Here is a 20735-nt window from a genome sequence, read left to right on the forward strand (position 1 = left end):
AGGCTCTGTCGTAACCGGCCGCGACCGGGAGGTCCGTGGGGCAACGCACAATTGGGCTAGCGTCGCCCGGGTTGGGCTTGGTCGCGCACCAGCGACTCCTGTGGCAGGCTTTGTGCGCTAACCAAGGTTGCACTGTGTTTCCCCCGGCGCATTGGTGCGGCTGGCTTCCGGGTTGGATGCGCGCTGTGTTAAGAAGCAGTGCGGCTTGGTTGGGTTGTGTATCGGAGGACGCATGACTTTCAACCTTCGTCTCTCCCGAGCCCGTATGGGAGTTGTAGCGATGAGACAAGATAGTAGCTACTAAAACAATTGGATACCACAAAATTGGGGAGAAAAAGGGGTAAAAAAGAAAAAAGAAGAAAAAAAAAGAAAAGGTTTAGCAGCTCTGAATGCTACCAGACGACTCACTCCTCCCCTCTTTCTTCCACATTATTTTTCTATCCCTCCCGCTCTCTCTCTTCTGATCTCTCAGCTTTAATATATTCCTTCCTCGTTTGTTTAGCTGACTGCTGTCCTGTTTCATTCCTCTCTTTTAGACAATGTTTCCACGTTAACGGAAACTGCATTTATGGTAAATGCTGCATATGTCGGCTCAATCGGAAGTTCATTTTACATTTCTATATCTGAATCTGTAATGATTCAGTTTTGCTCTCTTTCCCACACCTCTTTCTTTTGTCCCCTTCTGTCCTGTCCTCTCAGGCTGGCTCATCTTTTGTCCCCTTCTGTCCTGTCCTCTCAGGCTGGCTCATCTTTTGTCCCCTTCTGACCTGTCCTCTCAGGCTGGCTCATCTTTTGTCCCCTTCTATCCTGTCCTCTCAGGCTGGCTCATCTTTGGTTCATTGTTATATACTCTTCCAGACCCAGGCCCTCTCTCTCCATCTCTCTTTCTCCCTACCCCTCTCTCTCCACCTCTCTCTCTCTCAGTGGAAGAAATCAGACCATTATCAGTTTGTTTAAGGCCATCTCTGCCCTCGGTGTCACATCTATTTGAGAGGAAGAAGAGGAGAATGAGGACTGATTCTGTTCTTCAACAACAAGCATCTGTTTCACTCTGATGCCATCTAGTGGACCAAACTAAAACTGTCTAGTCTTTCTCTCATCACTTTCTCTCACATCCCGGAAAAACACACACACACACACACACACACACACACACACACACACACACACACACACACACACACACACACACACACACACACACACACACACACACACACACACACACACACACACACACACACACACACACACACACACACACAGTAGACTTTTTCTAGGTGATCGCTGAGAGTTTGGACATTTTGGTCATGGAAGATGTGCTGGTGAGTGTGAATAGTGTATGGTATTCAACATGTATTCTCTTATACGACCCTGAATGTGTTTTACCCTGTGAGGGAGGACCAGAGAAGATGTAGGCTTTCACATTAGCCAAGACAGTTACACAGCTGATTCAATGAGGGGCACTATTCAATCAGCATCACGAAGAATCCCAGGAAGAGCAGCGAACAACTTAAAGGTCATTTCCAATTGAGCTGACATATGCAGTGTTGACCTGAATGCAGTGTCCGCAACCTCAGGGACATTGCCTTTTAATTGTCAATCGGCTATAAAGCGGCTCTTCAGTGCTACGAATTGAATAGAGCCCTTATAGATCTTATTTTTTGAAGACTATGATTAGGTGATACTGCTTTAGCTGGAGCAAAAGCCTGCAACTACACAACTGTTTGCAGATAAGACTGTATTTTGAACATGCAAATAAGAGCAGTGTGAACTAAAATCAACTAAAGTAAAATCAACTAAATTTAACTTGAAACAGAACACAGAGAGCATGTTGCAGAGGAGAGAGACGGGATCACATCACCTCCATAGCAGAAAACCTCCAGGACTCGGTTAGTAGATTTCCATCCCCTCCATCTCACCCCCACCTGGTAGCAGTTGCTGCTCTGAGTTCAGCACATGCCATAGACTACTGTACATCTCTCTCTTTTCTCCCCCATCTCTTTCTCTCTGGTGTGTGTTTACAGTCAAAGCTCTTTGAGAGGAAGTGTGAAGCGGTGGCTCGTTCCTACCGCAGGAAGAACATCAAGCTGATCGTTGGCATAGTGACCGCGGTGATCGTTATCATTGCCATGGTCATCGTCGTTCTGCTGACCACTGGAGTCATCCCGATGAAATAACACCAACCATACCACCCTGAGATTCTCACTGTGTCTGTGATGCAACTCTTCCTGTGTGTTAGAAATCAATAAAAGAACACACTTCACACACGTAGCCTACATACTAAGCAAACACACTCGCATGCACACAAACACATCTAAAGCCTCATGGCTTATATTGTACTTTATCTCTTGCAAAGTCTTTGTACGTGTTACAGTTAACAGAGTGAAGATTTCTGTGCACACACACACACACAAAAAGGATCCAAACATTTCAAAAGGTCCCTGTCTGCATGGCACTCCAGGGTACAGAAAGCACCTCCTTCTCCAAACAGCTAGGCAGCCCACGACAGCTGAAACAGAGCAGTCCCTAGCCAATTGGTTTGCCCTAGTTTTTGTCAGGCCTGCAATCTGGATGCCATGCACTGCAAGCCTGTGTATGTGGCCGAGACTGCCAAATATCAGCACCACCAGCTTGTACCTCCACCCAGGCTGTCTCAGCACCACGAGGGGCTGGTACTGAAGCAGCGTGTCACAAAAGGCCTGCTCCATGTAGCCGTCCAATCAGCACCTCCCCCACAAATATATCTGGTGTATTTGTACACAGGAAAACACAACATCAAACCAGCTTCCCCTTACACAAGAATGTTTATGCATGTGTGCTGTTGGTGAGACGACTCAACAGGTCAACAAAGCGGCCAACAAAGAGGCCATGTCGTGCAGTGGGGGAGATCTTCGTGGGCTGTACTCAGCCTGGTCTCAGGGTAGTAAGTTGGTGGTCTGTTGATATCCATCTAGCGGTGTGGGGGCTGTGCTTTGGCAAAGTGGGTGAGGTTACATCCTGCCTGGTTGGCCCTGTCCGGGGGTATCGTCGGACGGGGGCATAGTGTCTCCCGACCCCTCCGGTCTCAGCCTCCAGTATCTATGCTGCAATAATTTGTGTCGGGGGGCTAGGGTCAATCTGTTATATCTGGTGTAATTCTCCTGTCTTATCTGGTGTCCTGTGTGAATTTAAGTATGCTCTCTGTAATTCTCTCTCCCGGAGGACCTGAGCCCTAGGACCATGCCTCAGGATGACCTGGCATGATGACTCCTTGCTGTCCCCAGTCCACCTGATCGTGATGCTGCTACAGTTTCAACTGTTCTGCCTGCAGCTATGGAACCCTGACCTGTTTACCGGACGTGCTACCTGTCCCAGACCTGCTGTGTTCGACTCTATCGCACCTGCTGTCTGGAACTCTGAATGCTTGGCTATGAAAAGCCAACTGACATTTACTTCTGAGGTGCTGACCTGATGCACCCTCTACAACCACTGTGATTATTATTCGACCCTGCTGGTCATCTATGAACGTTTGAACATTTTGGCCATGTTCTGTTATAATCTCCACCCGGCACAGCCAGAAGAGGACTGGCCACCCCTCAGAGCCTGGTTCCTCTCTAGGTTTATAATCTTCACCTGGAACAGCCAGAAGAGGACTGGCCACCCCTCAGAGCCTGGTTCCTCTCTAGGTTTATAATCTCCACCCGGCACAGCCAGAAGAGGACTGGCCACCCCTCAGAGCCTGGTTTCTTCCTTGGTTTCTGCCTTTCTAGTGAGTTTTTCCTAGCAACTGTGTCTGTACATCTGCATTACTTGCTGTTTGGGGTTTTAGGCTGGGTTTCTGTATATCACTTTGTGACATCGGCTGATATAAAAGGGCTTTGTAAATACATTTCATTTATTGCTAGAAATGTACAAATCCTTGTTTGAACAGCAGCCATTCACAACATGGGCAATGAACTCCATTACATTTGACTCATGTAGAATACAAAGTGGGAAATTGTTTGCAGGGTACCAGAGTGATAGATTATATTTTGTTGCAGCCTCGCCTTAACAGTAAAGGTGAGAATGCCCTCACCAACGGCAGCATTCTGGTAGATGGAATGGGAGACAGTGGCCAACACACTCCACAAAACCACCACAATCTGCCACAACTGGATCAGTTTGCATATCAGTCTGTGTCCACCTGAACTCTACTCCAGTTGAACAGGACGGGACAGTCTGACCACACTCCAAAGCCCGCAGCATGATTGTCCAATTTCCATTGGCCTTCCTCCTGAAGCCCAGGAAGTTGTCCTCAGTGTCACTGGCCAGTAAAACCTTCCTCCTGCGTAGGTCCAGGAGGAGGGAGGCTCAGGTTAACTGCCACATGGTCACTGTTGAGCATGTTCAACAGGTGAGTCAGTCTGGTAGCAGCGTAAATCCACTCAATAGTCATGACACCTAAAGCCCACTCTCTTTGGCTCAGGAAGACATCCCGTGTTGTGTGTTGAAGCAGAGCCTCTTTCTCACCACTTGAACAGTTTTGTTATTCATTTCCCTCAGAAGCTTCTGTGAGAGATGCACATTTGAATCTATGCTAGGGCCACCTCTCTCACAGCTTCTTGCTTCCAGACCACAGGCAGAGGGGAAATGTCAATCATATCAAGCCTGGTTGAATCCTCATGGACAAGCTCCTGTCCCCCCCCCCCCCCCCACCCAGCAACATTAAACAAGATCACTACATGTTTCATGACGAGTGTAAACACTGATTGGTTTATTCATTAGTGTTAATGTTGGGAGCTTATCAGTTTTAGACTTGTACCAGTGTTCCTCTGCTGCATCTTTCATAGAACACTGCATGTCGTCTTTCACTTCCAGCCCAAACCATTTTTAAAAAGTCATCACACAGAGAGATGTTTGTCATTTCCCTGAACAGAAGAGGCTACCTGATGTAAAATACCACAGGAGACCAAACCAGTAGTAGAAGTACTGTATACCTATTCCAGGCACATTGATTTATTATCTAAGAAAGAGTTAATCATCTTCACCACTAAAGGAGTCTACAAGGAGTATGAAGGGGCAAATCCACATTTCACATTATCAATCTCATTCAAAAGGTCCTGTGTGCTGAGAAAGCACCCAGTGAAATGCAGAGGACAGAAACAGCCCAATTCCAAATGGACCCCTGGCACCTAGCATTGGATGCCTCGGCATCACTCACATTAAGAAGTGAAAGCCTGTGACAGAGGCTGGCTGGCCCATAACCTGGAAAAATGTTCTGTATGGTAAAAATCCAGAGAACAATATGGAGCTATCACAGCTATCCAATCCTCTCAAATCTGCACGGAGTGCCAAGGGGTTAGAGGTCAATTTCAGATTGGGAAACATCTCCAATTAAAAAGGCAGAAGTAAGGTGTAGTAAAACCCCAGACAGTCATTTCCGGGGAGAGGATAGGTAGGCCAGAGATAGCTGATATTGGGCAGTTTCCGGTCTGTGTAAGTGGGCCTACCCTCTCTCGCAAGACCATTTTTTGCACGTGCTCAAGTTGGAAAGCATGCCCATGCGAGAGAGGGAACGCCCACTTACACAGAAAAGAACCTTGACAATCTTTTTCATGAGTCGTCTTCATTATCCCCTATCTTTTGGGAGAATAGATAGAGAGCGAGAGTTCCTTATTTAAATGGCTCAATTGTAATTGTAATCTCAGTCCTTATTGGTGCCTAAGACATACCTAATTTGATCTGAATGAGGTGTTATTCACCACATGCAAAAAAACAGGGTTAGGTCTATTCCACTTCAATTCAGAAAGTACACCAAATTCCATTTCCACATTTTCCTCATTGAAAAGCATGGGAATTTCAGTGTACTTCCTGAATTGACTGAAATTAAAATACAATTGAACACAACTCTGGCAAAAAATATAATTGCATCTCAGTCATCTCAAATAACAGACTTTGGTTATTTTGTCTGGTGAGCTATTGTAGAATGAAGTTGCCTCTAGAAGCTGATTTAGGGTCAGTTTTGCATTTCTCCCCGTAATGGCTAAGGTTTGCCGATCTTAGATCTGTGCATGTAGGCAACTGCTACCAGGAGTAAAGTAAGAGAGGAAAGCAGAAGAATACATATCTATACTTAACAAAAAAATAAACAGAACATGTAAAATGTTGATCCCATGTTTCATGAGCTGAAATAAGATGCCAGAAATGTTCCATACACACAAAAAAAAAGGTATTTCTCAAATTTTGTGCACAAATCCATTTACATCCCTGTTAGTGAGCATTTATCCTTTGCCAAGATCATCCATCCACCTGACAGGTTTGGCATATCAAAAAGCTGATTAAATAGCATGATCATTAAAACAGGTGCACCTTGTGCTGGGGACAATAAAAGGCCACCGAAATGTGCAGTTTTGTTACACAACGCCACAGATGTCCCAGGTTGAAGGAGCATGCAATTGACATGCTGACATTAGGCCAGAGCTATTGACAGATAATTTAATGTTAATTTCTCTACCATAAGCTGACTCGAACATCATTTTAGAGAATTTGGCAGTACGTCCAATCGGCCTTACAACCGCAGACCACATGTAACCACGTCAGTCCAGGACCTCCACACCCAGCTTCTTCACCTGCGGGATCATCGGAGACCAGCCACCCAGCTGATGAAACTGTGGGTTGGCGCCACAAGAGGTTGGTGGCACCTTAATTGGGGAGGATGGGCTCATGGTAGTGGCTGGAGCGGAATTAGTGGAATGGAATCAAATATATCTAACACATGGTTTCCATGTGTTTGATGCCATTCCATTTGCTCCGTTCCAGACATTATGAGCCTTCATTGGTTTGCACAACTGAAACATTTCTGCACAAACTGTCAGAAATTGTCTCAGGGAAGCTCATCTGCATGTTCATCATCCTTACCAGGGTCTTGATCTGACTGCAGTTTGGCATCACAACAGACTTCAGTAGGAAAAAGTTCACCTTCAATGGCCACTAGAGAAGTGTGCTCTTCACATATGAATCCCAGTTGACTGTACCAGGAAGAAGGCAGAAAGCGTGTTCAGCTTCGTGTTGGCGAGGGCGTTGCTGACGTCAACGTTGTGAACAGAGTGCTCCATGGTGGCGGTGGGGCTATGGTATAGGCAGGCAGAAGCTACAGACAATGAACACAATTGTATTTTATCGATGGCAATTTGAATGCAGAGATACAGAGATGAGATCCTGAGGCCCATTGTCGTGCCATTCATCTGCCGCCATCACCTCATGTTTTAGCATAATGCACAGCCCCATGTCGCAAGGATCTGTACACAACTCCAGGAAGCTGAAAAAGTCCCGGTTCTTCCATGGTCTGCATACTCAGACATGTCACCCACTGAGCATGTTTGGGATGCTCTGGATCGACAGCGTGTTCCATACCCCGCCAATATCCAGCAACTTCACACAGCCATTCATGAGTGGCATTCCACAAGCAACAGCCTGATCAACTCTATGTGAAGGAGATGTCATGCTTCACGAAGCAAATGGTGGTCACACCAGATAATGAGGGGTTTTCTGACCCACGCTCCTACTTTAAAATATTTTTTTTTTTTTGGGGGGGGTAATTTGTGACCAACAGACGCATGTCTGTACTCCCATCATATGAAATTAATAGATTAGGGCCTAATTAATGTATTTCTTATATGAACTGTAACTCATGAAATTCTTTGAAATTGTTGCATTTATATTTTTGTTCAGTGGATTCCTACAGCATTTCAGGACACATGATACTGTGAGGAAATGCAAGGATAAGAGAGACGAGCGATTCACAACAAAACAAAAACTGGATGCAGTGATGTCCCATGACGATCCTCATTGGAGGGTTGGGTGGGACACCGGAGTGGTCCTGCCTTTCCCTTTCGACTCGTAAGTCCTAAACAGAACCTAAGTCCAGAGCCTCTACAGGAGCAGACGCAGGACCTGCTGAGAACCGTACCAGGTGAGAACCGTACCAATTGAGGTGTAGGCAGGCAGACACCAGCCCAGGCCTGAGGGAGTTCATGGCTCACCCACACACGCACCTGTTCAAAAGGTTGGGGTCACTTAGAAATACAAATTTGTCTATTAAAATATCAAATTGATCAGAAATATTTTGTAGACATTGTTAATGTTGTAAATGACTATTGTCGCTGGAAATTGATGATTTTTAATGGAATATCTACATAGGCCTATTATCAGCAACCGTCACTCCTGTGTTCCAATGGCACATTGTGTTAGCTAATCCAAGTTTATCATTATAAAAGGCTAATTGATCATTAGACAACACTTTTGCAATTACATTAGCACAGCTGAAAACTGTTCTGATTAAAGAAGCAATAAAACTGTCCTTCTTTAGACTAGTTGAGTATCTGGAGCATCAGCATCAGTGGGTTCGAACACAGTGTTGTACGAGATCTTCAGTTTCTTGGCAATTTCTCACATGGATTAGCCTTCACTTCTCAGAACAAGAAAAGACGGACGAGATTCCGAAGAAAGGTCTTTGTTTCTGGCCATTTTGAGCCTGTAATCGAATCCACAAATGCTGATGCTCCAAATACTCAACTAGTCTACAGGCCAGTTTTATTGCTTCTTTAAAATCAGAAGTTTTCAGCTGTGCTAACCATTGCAAAAAAGGGTTTTCTAATGATCAATTAGCCTTGTATAATGATAAACTTGGATTAGCTAACACAATGTGCCATTGGAACACAGGAGTGATGGTTGCTGATAATGGGCCTCGTACGCTTATGTAGATATTCCATGAACAATCAGCCGTTTCCAGCTACAATAGTCATTTACAACATTAACAATGTCTACACTGTATTTCTGATCAATTTGATGTTATTTTAAATGAACAAAAAAAAATGTGCTTTTCTTTCATAAAACAAGGACATTTCTAAGTGAAGCCAAACCTTTGACCGGTAGTGTGATTTTATATATATCACACACACACACCTCAAAAAAATAAAGGGAACACTTAAACAACACAATGTAACTCCAAGTCAATCACACTTCTGTGAAATCAAACTGTCCACTTAGGAAGCAACACTGATTGACAATAAATTCCACATGCTGTTGTGCAAATGGAATAGACAACAGGTGGAAATTATAGGCAATTAGCAAGACACCCCCAATAAAGGAGTGGTTCTGCAGGTGGTGACCACAGACCACTTCTCAGTTCCTATGCTTCCTGGCTGATGTTTTGGTCACTTTTGAATGCTGGCGGTGCTTTCACTCTAGTGGTAGCATGAGACTGAGTCTACAACCCACACAAGTGGCTCAGGTAGTGCAGCTCATCCAGGATGGTACATCAATGCGAGCTGTGGCAAGAAGGTTTGCTGTGTCTGTCAGCGTAGTGTCCAGAGCATGGAGGCGCTACCAGGAGACAGGCCAGTACATCAGGAGACGTGGAGGAGGCCGTAGGAGGGCAACAACCCAGCAGCAGGACCGCTACCTCCGCCTTTGTGCAAGGAAGAGCAGGAGGAGCACTGCCAGAGCCCTGCAAAATGACCTCCAGCAGGCCACAAATGTGCATATGTGTCTGCTCAAATGGTCAGAAACAGACTCCATGAGGGTGGTACGAGGGCCCGACGTCCACAGGTGGGGGTTGTGCTTACAGCCCAACACCGTGCAGGACGTTTGCCAGAGAACACCAAGATTGGCAAATTCGCCACTGGCACCCTGTGCTCTTCACAGATGAAAGCAGATTCACACTGAGCACATGACAGACGTGACAGAGTCTGGAGACGCTGTGGAGAACATTCTGCTGCCTGCAACATCCTCCAGCATGACCGGTTTGGCGGTGGGTCAGTCATGGTGTGGGGTGGCATTTCTTTGGGGGGCCGCACAGCCCTCCATGTGCTCGCCAGAGGTAGCCTGACTGCCATTAGGTACCGAGATGAGATCCTCAGACCCCTTGTGAGACCATATGCTGGTGCGGTTGGCCCTGGGTTCCTCCTAATGCAAGACAATGCTAGACCTCATGTGGCTGGCGTGTGTCAGCAGTTCCTGCAAGAGGAAGGCATTGATGCTATGGACTGGCCCGCCCGTTCCCCAGACCTGAATCCAATTGAGCACATCTGGGACATCAAGTCTCGCTCCATCCACCAACAGACTGTCCAGGAGTTGGCGGATGCTTTAGTCCAGGTCTGGGAGGAGATCCCTCAGGAGACCATCCGCCACCTCATCAGGAGCATGCCCAGGCGTTGTAGGGAGGTAATACAGGCACGTGGAGGCGACACACACTACTGAGCCTCATTTTGAGTTGTTTTAAGGACATTACATCAAAGTTGGATCAGCCTGTAATGTGGTTTTCCACTTTAATTTTGAGTGTGACTCCAAATCCAGCCCTCCATGGGTTGATAAATTTGATTTCCATTGATAATGTGTGATTTTGTTGTCAGCACATTCAACTATGTAAAGAAAAAAGTATTTAATAAGAATATTTCATTCATTCAGATCTAGGATGTGTTATTTTAGTGTTCCCTTAATTTTTTTGAGCAGTAATATATATATATATATAGAGAGAGAGAGAGAATTGTCAGTCAGTGGCTATAGGGTTTCAGTCTCAAACACAGAGCCCTGCAGCACTGGGCTAGACTGCTATCTGTGTGTGTCCACCCAGTGCTGTAGTAGAGGGGTTTGTTCGCTCCCGTTGGTGTCCTGTATGACAGTCCTCTCACATCTTATCTGTTAGGAAAAGAGGAGATAGAGAATGTGAGAAATAATGTTAAAAACACAACATTGTTAGCATAGTTAGGATCAAGTATGCTCTCATTTCAGTCTGAATCTGTTCATAGATTACTTTTATTTGGCCTTTTCACTACAAAAGGCCAAAAAAACAGTCTCGTCAGTAGTGGTGTAACAGGCCGTAGTCGATCCGTGATCCGTACGGATCACCCCCCACGGTTCGGCACGCATGTGAACCGAGGATTAATTGAAAAGATTAACCATCATAATGTGAAATACAGTTCTACTGCCGCTGTTACTCTTTAAAGTCATAATTCCCTAAATCTCGATGCAGAGTTGCAGTGAAAAGACGAGAGGTGCGTCCTGCGTTTTACTCTGAAGCCTGAAGGTTGTTTTGATTATAAACATTTTAAAAAGCGGTTGTGTGTACTGTTCACGTGAAACGGGCATGTTGAATCCTAACGAATCAATCCTGGATCCTCGCGTTGCAAAATGCAAGGAAAAAGAGCATCGACAGCCATGGCTAGCAGAGGAGCTGAAGAACTGGAAAAGCCTCCCGCTTCATTTAAGTCTCATGTACGGGAGCATTTTGGCTTCCCTGTCAAATATGATGACGGAAGAAGGGTGGTGGACAACACCATTAGGCATTGTGCCACAAGAAAGCCGTATGATCATGGAAATACATCGAGCATGGCCACACATTTAAAGCATCATCACCCTAGTGTGTCAGTGACAGGAGCCAACTCAGCCAAGAGACAACTTCTCACCACGGCATTTAAGCAGCCCTTTACTGCAGAATCAGACCAGACTAAAGCCATCACCAAATCTATTGGGATGTTGATCTCTGCAGACATGAGACCATACTCTGTTGTGGAAAACAAAGGGTTTAAAAACATGGTGAAAGTGCTTGAGCCACGCTACAAAAATCCCTCACGCACCCACTTCAGTATGAAGATCGTGCCAGATCTTTCTGAAGAGGAAAACATCAAAATTGTCGAAGGATTATCCAAGACATCCTCTGTTGCCCTCACCACAGACTGCTGGACCTCCAGGGCAACGGAAAGCTACGTGACTGTGACAACACCACAGAGGAGTGGACCTCCAGGGCAACGGAAAGCTATATGACTGACTGCTCACTACACCACAGAGGATTGGACCTCCAGGGTAACAGAAAGCTATGTGACTGACTACTCACAACACCACAGAGGGGGAGATGTGAAGTCCGGGGCTACAGACACACCCCCCCTATGAGAGTCACACAGGCACAAATCTGGTGCAGGTAGTGCTAGGAGCAGTAGCAGAGTGGAAGCTAGAGAGGCCCAATAGCAATATCCCAACCACCACAGATAATGCCATAACCAAGTAAATGCAGTGATAGAGGCTGGACTGGGGCCACAGATAGCTTGCTTTGCACTTGTGATCAATTTAGCATCTCAAAAGGGAATCTCAGTGAACCAGATTGACCGCCTCCGTGGGAGGATCAGGAAGGTGGTTTCCTTTTTCCACCGAAGCACAACAGCCGCTGATGTTCTTAAGAACAAGCAGGAAATGCTACAGCTACCAACCCACAAGCTCATACACCATGTCACAACAAGATGGAACTCCACTTATGACATGTTGGAGCTCTATCTTGAGCAGCAGGCAACTGTATACTCTGCACTGACAGACAAGACCCTGGAAAAACAAACATCTTCACCTTGTCTGATGATGTGAAGGTGGTGAAGGTGGCTGAGGTCCTCTGGGTGATCAAACCTCAAAACAGTTACAACCCTATTGAGCACTGATTAGAATCATTAGACTATTTTAATGCTGTGTGTGATTTAGTCAGTAGAATTATATAGTAGTTCGTAGTCAGAATTAATGTTTTGGTGACAATATATCTAGTGTCTCGATAACGGACTATCTGAGCAAGATTCAGGGCCGACCTTGGCTGGGGCACTGAGAACTTCCCAGGGTCTCGGCACTGAGAACCACCCAGGGTCTCGGCACTGAGAACCACCCAGGGTCTCGGCACTGAGAACTTCCCAGGGTCTCTCCCTATGTCGGCTGGGTAGCAGGACAGTGTGGGCGTATGATAACTAATGTTTTGTGTGGAAGTATGTGTGTCACTATAAAATGAAGGTCTTTGTACTGTGCACGCCAGAACGTTCCCGTGAATAAACATTTGACTATTGTGGACTGGGCCTCTATTTTCATTCCAACCAGTATCTTACAAATCCTGGTTGCAGACAGAGTCATTAAATTGGGGTATAAACATTGAGAACCTAATGTGTCCATGATCCTACCTCTGAAAACAAGGATTCTACAATCCATGGCCCCAAGTGAGGAAGACAGCACCATCACTAGAGATGTCAAGCCATTAGAGTCTGCCATTAGAGGCTGCCATTGATATTGATCTGATCCGGTAGTCAACTCTACCCCGGTCATGCCTGGTTATTTAAAAAAATGCCTTCCTAACCATCTTAAATAAGCATGCCCCATTCAATAAATTTAGAACCAGGAACAGATATATCCTATGGCGTTCTGCATTAATATCGAACAGCCCCCGTGATATGCAGCTTTTCAGGGAAGCTAGAAACCAACATACACAGGCAGTTAGAAAAGCCAAGGCTAGCTTTTTCAAGCAGAAATGTGCTTCCTGCAACACTAACTCAAAAGTTCTGGGACAGTGTAAAGTCCATGGAGAATAAGAACACCTCCTCCCAGCTGCCCACTGCACTGAAGATAGGAAACACTGTCACCACTGATAAATCCACTATAATTGAGAATTTCAATAAACATTTTTCTATGTCTGGCCATGCTTTCCACCTGGCTACCTCTACCCCGGTCAACAGCACGGCACCCCCCACAGCAACTCGCCCAAGCCTTCCCCATTTCTCGTTCTCCCAAATCCAGTCAGCTGATGTTCTGAAAGTGCTACAAAATCTGGACCCCTACAAATCAGCCAGGCTAGACAATCTGGACCCTTTCTTTCTAAAATTACCTGCTGAAATTGTTGCCACCCCAATTACTAGCCTGTTCAACCTCTCGTGTCGTCTGAGATTTCCAAAGATTGGAAAGCAGCTGCGGTCATCCCCCTCTTCAAAGGGGGGGACACTCTTGACTCAAACTGCTACAGACCTATATCTATCCTACCCTGCCTTTCTAAGGTCTTCAAAAGCAAAGTCAACAAACAGATTACCGACCATTTCGAATCTCACCATACCCTCTCTGCTATGCAATCTGGTTTCATGGGTGCACCTCAAGGTCCTAAACGATATCTTAACCACCATCGATAAGAAACATTACTGTGCAGCCGTTTTCATTGATCTGGCCAAGGCTTTCGACTCTGTCAATCACCACATCCTCATCGGCAGACTCGATAGCCTTGGTTTCTCAAATGATTGCCTCGCCTGGTTCACCAACTACTTCTCTGATAGAGTTCAGTGTGTCAAATCGGAGGGTCTGTTGTCCGGACCTCTGGCAGTCTATGGGGGTGCCACAGGGTTAAATTCTTGGACCGACTCTTCTCTGTATACATCAATGATGTCGCTCTTGCTGCTGGTGATTCTCTGATCCACCTCTACGCAGAAGACACCATTCTGTATACCTCTGGCCTTTCTTTGGACACTGTTAACAACCCTCCAGGCAAGCTTCAATGCCATACAACTCTCCTTCAGTGGGCTCCAACTGCTCTTAAATACAAGTAAAGCTAAATGCATGCTCTTCAACCGATCGCTGCCTGCACCTGCCCACCTGTCCAACATCACTACTCTGGACGGCTCTGACTTAGAATACGTGGACAACTACAAATACCTAGGTGTCTGGTTAGACTGTAAGCTCTCCTTCCAGACCCACAAACATCTCCAATCCAAAGTTAAATCTAGAATTGGCATCCTATTTCACAACAAAGCATCCTTCAATCATGCTGCCAAACATACCCTTGTAAAACTGACCATTCTACCAATCTTCAACGTCATTTACAAAATAGCCTCCAATACCCTACTCAACAAATTGGATGCAGTCTATCACAGTGCCATCCGTTTTGTCACCAAAGCCCCATACACTACCCACCATTACGCTCTCGTTGGCTGGCCCTCGCTTCATACTCGTCGCCAAACTCAGGCTCCAGGTCATCTACAAGATCCTGCTAGGTAAAGTCCCTCCTTATCTCAGCTCACTGGTCACCATAGCATCACCCACCTGTAGCACACGCTCCAGCAAGTATCGCTCTCTGGTCACCCCCAAAACCAATTATTTCTTGGCCACCTCTCCTTCCAGTTCTCTGCTGCCAATGACTGGAACGAACTACAAAAATCTCTGAAACTGGAAACACTTCTCCCTCACTAGCTTTAAGCACCAACTGTCAGAGCACATCACAGATTACTGCACCTGTACATAGCCCATCTATAATTTAGCCCAAACAACTCTTTCCCTACTGTATTTATTTGATTTTATTTATTTTGCTCCTTTGCACCCCATTATTTTTATTTCTACTTTGCACATTCTTCCACTGCAAATCTACCATTCCAGTGTTTTACTTGCTATATTGTATTTACTTTGCCACCATGGTCTTTTGTTGCCTTTACCTCCCTTATCTCACCTCATTTCCTCACATTGTATATAGACTTATTTTTCTACAGTATTATTGACTGTATGTTTGTTTTACTCCATGTGTAACTCTGTCATTGTATGTGTCGAACTGCTTTGCTTTATCTTGGCCAGGTCGCAATTGTAAATGAGAACTTGTTCTCAACTTGCCTACCTGGTTAAATAAAGGTGAAATAAATCCAAAAAAAGAGGACCTGAACCCCAGATACCCCCCTAATGTACAGGACTACCTTCATAGATCTACTGGTTCAAGTCCCTGTCTCACCTAGACCCTGTCCTACACCGGAGGACATAAAGTGATCTCACCACTGAGGTAAAAAAAATTTTTACATGTAAGAGTGAATGACTTAAATAATAAATATACTGTAGTCTAATCTTAGTCTATTAGAATCAGCCATTTGATTTGGAATAATTATGGCTTTTATTAAATGTTATTGCCACAATTATAGTTCAAAGAAATGAAAATAAATAATCAAGTCATTTTTTTCTGCAGGGTCAAGCCACAGAGCCGACAGGAGCAGACTCAGAGGCATCTCCTCCACAAAATTATTTGACCATGAAGGAGCTTTTGGGGAAGACCTTTGCGAGCAAGGACACAGGCAAGACGTTTGCCAACACCATCAAAGAGGTGGAATCCTACAAGGCAGCAAGCGGCATTCCAGTGGATGGTGATCCACTGACATAGTGGAAAGGAATGAGTGTAAATACCCTCACATTGCCATGATTGCAAGATGCCACCTGGCTGTACCTGGCACTTCAATTCCTAGCGAGAGGGGTGTTCTCCACAGCAGGGGACATAGTAACTGCAAGAAGTCTACCCTCTCCCAGACAATGTAGACATCCTCATCTTTTTGAAAAATGTTTTTAAAAGTTAAGCTCAGGTCTACTTTGCTTTCTTTTTTTGATGTGGACACAGGCAATTTTTCATTCACTATTGTTCAAAGGAAGAAGGTATAATGCCTCATATTGCACTTTAATTTAACACTTGAGTATTGAATATTTGATTTAAACATTTCAAAGTTCCTTGCTTTAAGTCACAAATGGAAAGCAAAGTTATATTCATCTCCCTTTTTCTTTTATGATCCGAAAAATGATCCGATCCGTGAGTTTTGTGATCCGTTGCACCACTACTCGTCAGACATGCAACTAAACAGAAAAAAACAGTCTCATGTCAGATGCAGAGTCCATTCCACCTGTCAGTGACGGTGCTTAAGGGTCACGTGAAAATCACAACATCCTATCAACAGATCACCTAAAACATTGTTCATCCAGCAGTCTGCTGCGTGTTAACTTTGGGCTGTTGGGAGTTCTTGCTCAACCATGCTTAGATCTTTCAACTTGACACTTCCAAAACCCACACTCAAACCACAGGCAGAGATAACTTGGTCTTATGAAACATGGCACAAGAGCAGTGGATGAGAAAATTGTGTTTTAAAATGATAGAGATGTTGGTAAAATAATATAGGTGAGTGTGATGCCTATTGTGTAAGTCCTCAATGATGTGTGTGTGTGTAAACTTAGGACATAAGAGGCTGAGCATGTGTACACCTTGGACATAAGAGACTGTGTGTGTGTGTGTGTGTGTGTGTGTGTGTGTGTGTGTGTGTGTGTGGGCCTGAAACCCACCTGTGTCATTCACGATACATTTGTCCGTCTGTTGTTTGAGGGCATCTGCGCTGTTTACGGTGTCTTTAACAGATGCCTAAAAGATAACCAGCCCTTCACTAAATCAGCCAATCAGAGCAGCTACTGAGCAACCTTATTTGCTGTCAGGTGGTTGATTATAACATGACAGACAAAAAGCTCAGGGCCATGTTCAGCAGGAAAACGTTGGCCAACGTTCAGATAGAAATGTAGAATATACATACCTCACTGGTATATAGAATACGTAATCCATTCAGCTCTAGTCATGGCTTTTCTATCTGCAACATTCCACATTGTTTTTGTACCGAACATGACCCAGTATTTAGTTTCTCAGCCATTGGGTCATTTGTGTTGAGTCAGTGTGTGCGTTCATGCAGTGTGGTTTCGTCAATGCAGTGTGTGCGTTTTTATGAGTGTGTTCATGCAGTTTGAAAACAGATGACTGAGGGTGTGGCATGCAAGACATCCAGGGTCAATGCAATTGGTTAATGACACCTCATACAGACAATCTTGACCAATCAATCGTAACATTTGGATTGTCCCTCTGATCGACCTGATTGATCAGCTTCATACAGTAACAAACAGGCTGGACGTGATCTATAGACATCTTTCTCTTACTGATCAGGAGAACTCTGGTCCCAGAAGGCCAGTGTGTGCAGGCTTTTACTCCAAACCAGCTTCCACACAGCTGGTTCAGCTAATACTACAGTCATTCTTCAATCTGACCATTAGAACTAGACTAAAGATCTAGAGACTATAAATCATTCTGGTCCAGATTAAAGCTCATGATCCCTATAGTTTAACATGCGTTTTAGAGCTGGGTTGTAACAGAAGCCTGCACATCAGTCCCCCAGGACCAGAATTTACCACCCTTCCTAATGGACTGTTCTAATCAAATCAAGGCAGATCAGAATCTGTCAGGGTAAATCATGATTTTATTATTTTATATTCATATTGCCATCACATTCTTCTGATTGATATGATAGAGGCATGTTTTCAGGAGTGATTGGGAACAGTTTAACATGTGGACCAACCCCATGGTTCTGGATCACTGTAGGCTGATATTTTTTCAACGACGCCTGTAGGAAAACAAACAAACAGGCCAACTGATTCCCTGCAACATTCACAAGTCATAACGCTCTGACCTAAAATGTCTCGGGATGTGCTTGTCACAAACTTATGAGTACAGTCCACTGTCCTTAGGGAACATTGTGTTTCAGCATCTAGACTGTCCATACACAGGTGTGATTCAAATGATGCATCTAAAGTCTACGCAGCTAGCCCAGCCAGTAGAAGTGTGCTCAGCTACTGTAAGGCCGCATACAAACCACATGACGTGATCTCACTAGTGCAGTGAGTGTGTACACAACTCATTTTTGCCTAAATTCTCCAAAACAAGAACCACATTTCCAAAAGGAAAATACACTTGAAATGGGCATTATACCTCATTGAATAAACTGGAACATTAAGAGTTATGTCCACGTGTTTATCAAATTAACTGGCTAATGTAGTGTCAGCTATATTAGGGGAAATCTCTATGATTATTCTAACGAGAGACAGGCAGTGGGGGTGTGACCTTGTCCCAAAGTGGCACCTCTGCACTGTACAGTATAGATCACTGAACACAAATCTACTGAGCTACTCCGTCAGTGAACTACAAACTTCATATGAACTCTGTTTGCTGTGATGTGCACCAGTGTGTTGGTTTGTTATGCGAGGCTGTGGGAAGAGTCTCTGTTCTCTGATGGGTAGTGGAGAGCTGCTCAGGATTGTCAGAGGGTCACATTGGTTAGTACACATGCCATGCAAACCAAAGAATGAGCATGTTATTTCTCTCCTCTCTCACAACCACTTGTACCACATCCAGTTTGTGAACAAACACACTCTCCCATCCATCCCTCCATGCACATGCAGTGTAGAGGCCTTACCTTGTTCCTGTAGTATAGTAGTACAACCCCCAGTATGGTGGCCAGGCCCAGGACTATGAAACAGTACTGCATGTACACCATCACCATTGGCAATAGCACCAGGTTAGTGTGGAACGTCGTCAGGATTTCACCGTCGATATAACCATTCTACCACAGGGGGAGAGAAAATATCATGACTGGACAGATTTATGGGGGTGTAGAAAGAGTTAGGGGTACGTATATATGCTAGGGTTATGGGTGAGGAATATAGAATGTTATGGTGGAGAGATGGGTATGGGGTATACAGCAGGTTAGGGGGTAAGAACCCAGTAAGTGTCTCATCAGTCACCTCTTCAAACCACATCATGGGCATCATCACCTCTGAGATCTTCCCCGTTTCCCTGCTCCAGACGAACACAAACAGTCACAGTTATACACACAAATGAATGCAACGGTCACAGCAGAGGAAGACATTTCTTCTCCCATCAGAAACTACCAGATTGAACGGGACCCTCCAGCTTTATGGCCTTTGGGGTTAAAGGTCAGGGAATGTCCTTATATGACATGTACATGTTGAAATGTGGAGTGATGGGTTGGGCGTCAGATAGGGGTTATAGATCAGAGAGGTTGAGGGGCAGGTCCTAAAATGAACACCCTCCACCCGACCAAATGCGGGTAGATTTTAGCATTGGCAGGCAGAATGTCTAGCAGTTGTCTTGGGCAATCCAAAGCCCACATGTAAAGAATAGTAAAGAATGCATCAGTGATTTGTAGGCCATTTCTTACAACTTTCTGAAGACATTACGGCATGAGAGCGCCTGTGTAACGTTACTACCTGGTTAAGTGTCTCTGTAGCCAGTTAGCAATGCCGAAACAGTCATTTCTAAAACCTTCTGAATTAATCATGATGTATCAATTGGCTGGGCATTTGTTTAGCAAACTCTGCCATCGCATGGCGCCTAGCATACTAGGGTGGCAGGGAGCCTAGCGGTTAAGGGCATTGGGCCAGTAACTGAAAGGGCGTTGGTTCGAATCCCGAGTGGGCAAGGTGGAAAAATCTGCCGTTCTGCCCTTGAACAAAAGCGTTAAGACCCCAGCACCTGCTCCCCCCCCCTGTGGACATGGATTAAGGCTCCCCCCCCTGTGGACATGGATTAAGGCTCCCCCCTGTGGACATGGATTAAGGCTCCCCCCCCCCCTGTGGACATGGATTAAGGCTCCCCCCCCCCTGTGGACATGGATTAAGGCTCCCCCCCCCTTGTGGACATGGATTAAGGCTCCCCCCCCTTGTGGACATGGATTAAGGCTCTCCCCCCCCCTGTGGACATGGATTAAGGCTCTCCCCCCCCCCCTGTGGACATGGATTAAGGCTCCCCCCCCCCCTGTGGACATGGATTAAGGCTCCCCCCCCCCCCTGTGGACATGGATTAAGGCTCCCCCCCCCCCCTGTGGACATGGATTAAGGCTCCCCCCCCCCCCCTGTGGACATGGATTAAGGCTCCCCCCCCCCCCTGTGGACATGGATTAAGGCTCCCCCCCCCCCTGTGGACATGGATTAAGGCTCCCCCCCCCCCTGTGGACATGGATTAAGGCTCCCCCCCCCCTGTGGACATGGATTAAGGCTCCCCCCCCCCCTGTGGACATGGATTAAGGCTCCCCCCCCCCCCTGTGGACATGGATTAAGGCTCCCCCCCCCCCCTGTGGACATGGATTAAGGCTCCCCCCCCCCCCTGTGGACATGGATTAAGGCTCCCCCCCCCCCCTGTGGACATGGATTAGAGGCTCCCCCCCCCCCCCCCCCCCCTGTGGACATGGATTAAGGCTCCCCCCTGTGGACATGGATTAAGGCTCCCCCCTCTGTGGACATGGATTAAGGCTCCCCCCTCTGTGGACATGGATTAAGGCTCCCCCCTCTGTGGACATGGATTAAGGCTC

At 45.7% G+C, this 20735-nt stretch overlaps 1 protein-coding gene across 3 annotated transcripts in view; it reads right to left on the bottom strand.

The window, feature by feature from the left end:
- Nucleotides 1–10526: 10526 nt before the first annotated feature.
- LOC109868845 (scavenger receptor class B member 1) overlaps nt 10527–20735 on the bottom strand; it is a 45820-nt gene continuing 35611 nt past the window's right edge. The window contains exons 10-13 of one of the 3 annotated variants that reach the window (XM_020458569.2): nt 19150–19201; nt 18822–18968; nt 16876–16951; nt 10527–10659 (exon numbers count right to left, since the gene is read on the bottom strand). In XM_020458569.2, coding sequence (XP_020314158.1) covers nt 10649–10659; nt 16876–16951; nt 18822–18968; nt 19150–19201 — 286 coding nt within the window. In that variant the 3' untranslated portion in view covers nt 10527–10648. Of the gene's footprint in view, nt 10660–16875; nt 16952–17399; nt 17403–17808; nt 17973–18821; nt 18969–19149; nt 19202–20735 lie in introns of those variants that run through there. The other 2 variants (XM_020458570.2, XM_020458568.2) reach the window with 2 other exon arrangements.

The sequence above is a fragment of the Oncorhynchus kisutch genome, linkage group LG23 (assembly GCF_002021735.2).
Source record: "Oncorhynchus kisutch isolate 150728-3 linkage group LG23, Okis_V2, whole genome shotgun sequence".
In the NCBI taxonomy this organism is placed as follows: Eukaryota; Metazoa; Chordata; class Actinopteri; order Salmoniformes; family Salmonidae; genus Oncorhynchus; species Oncorhynchus kisutch.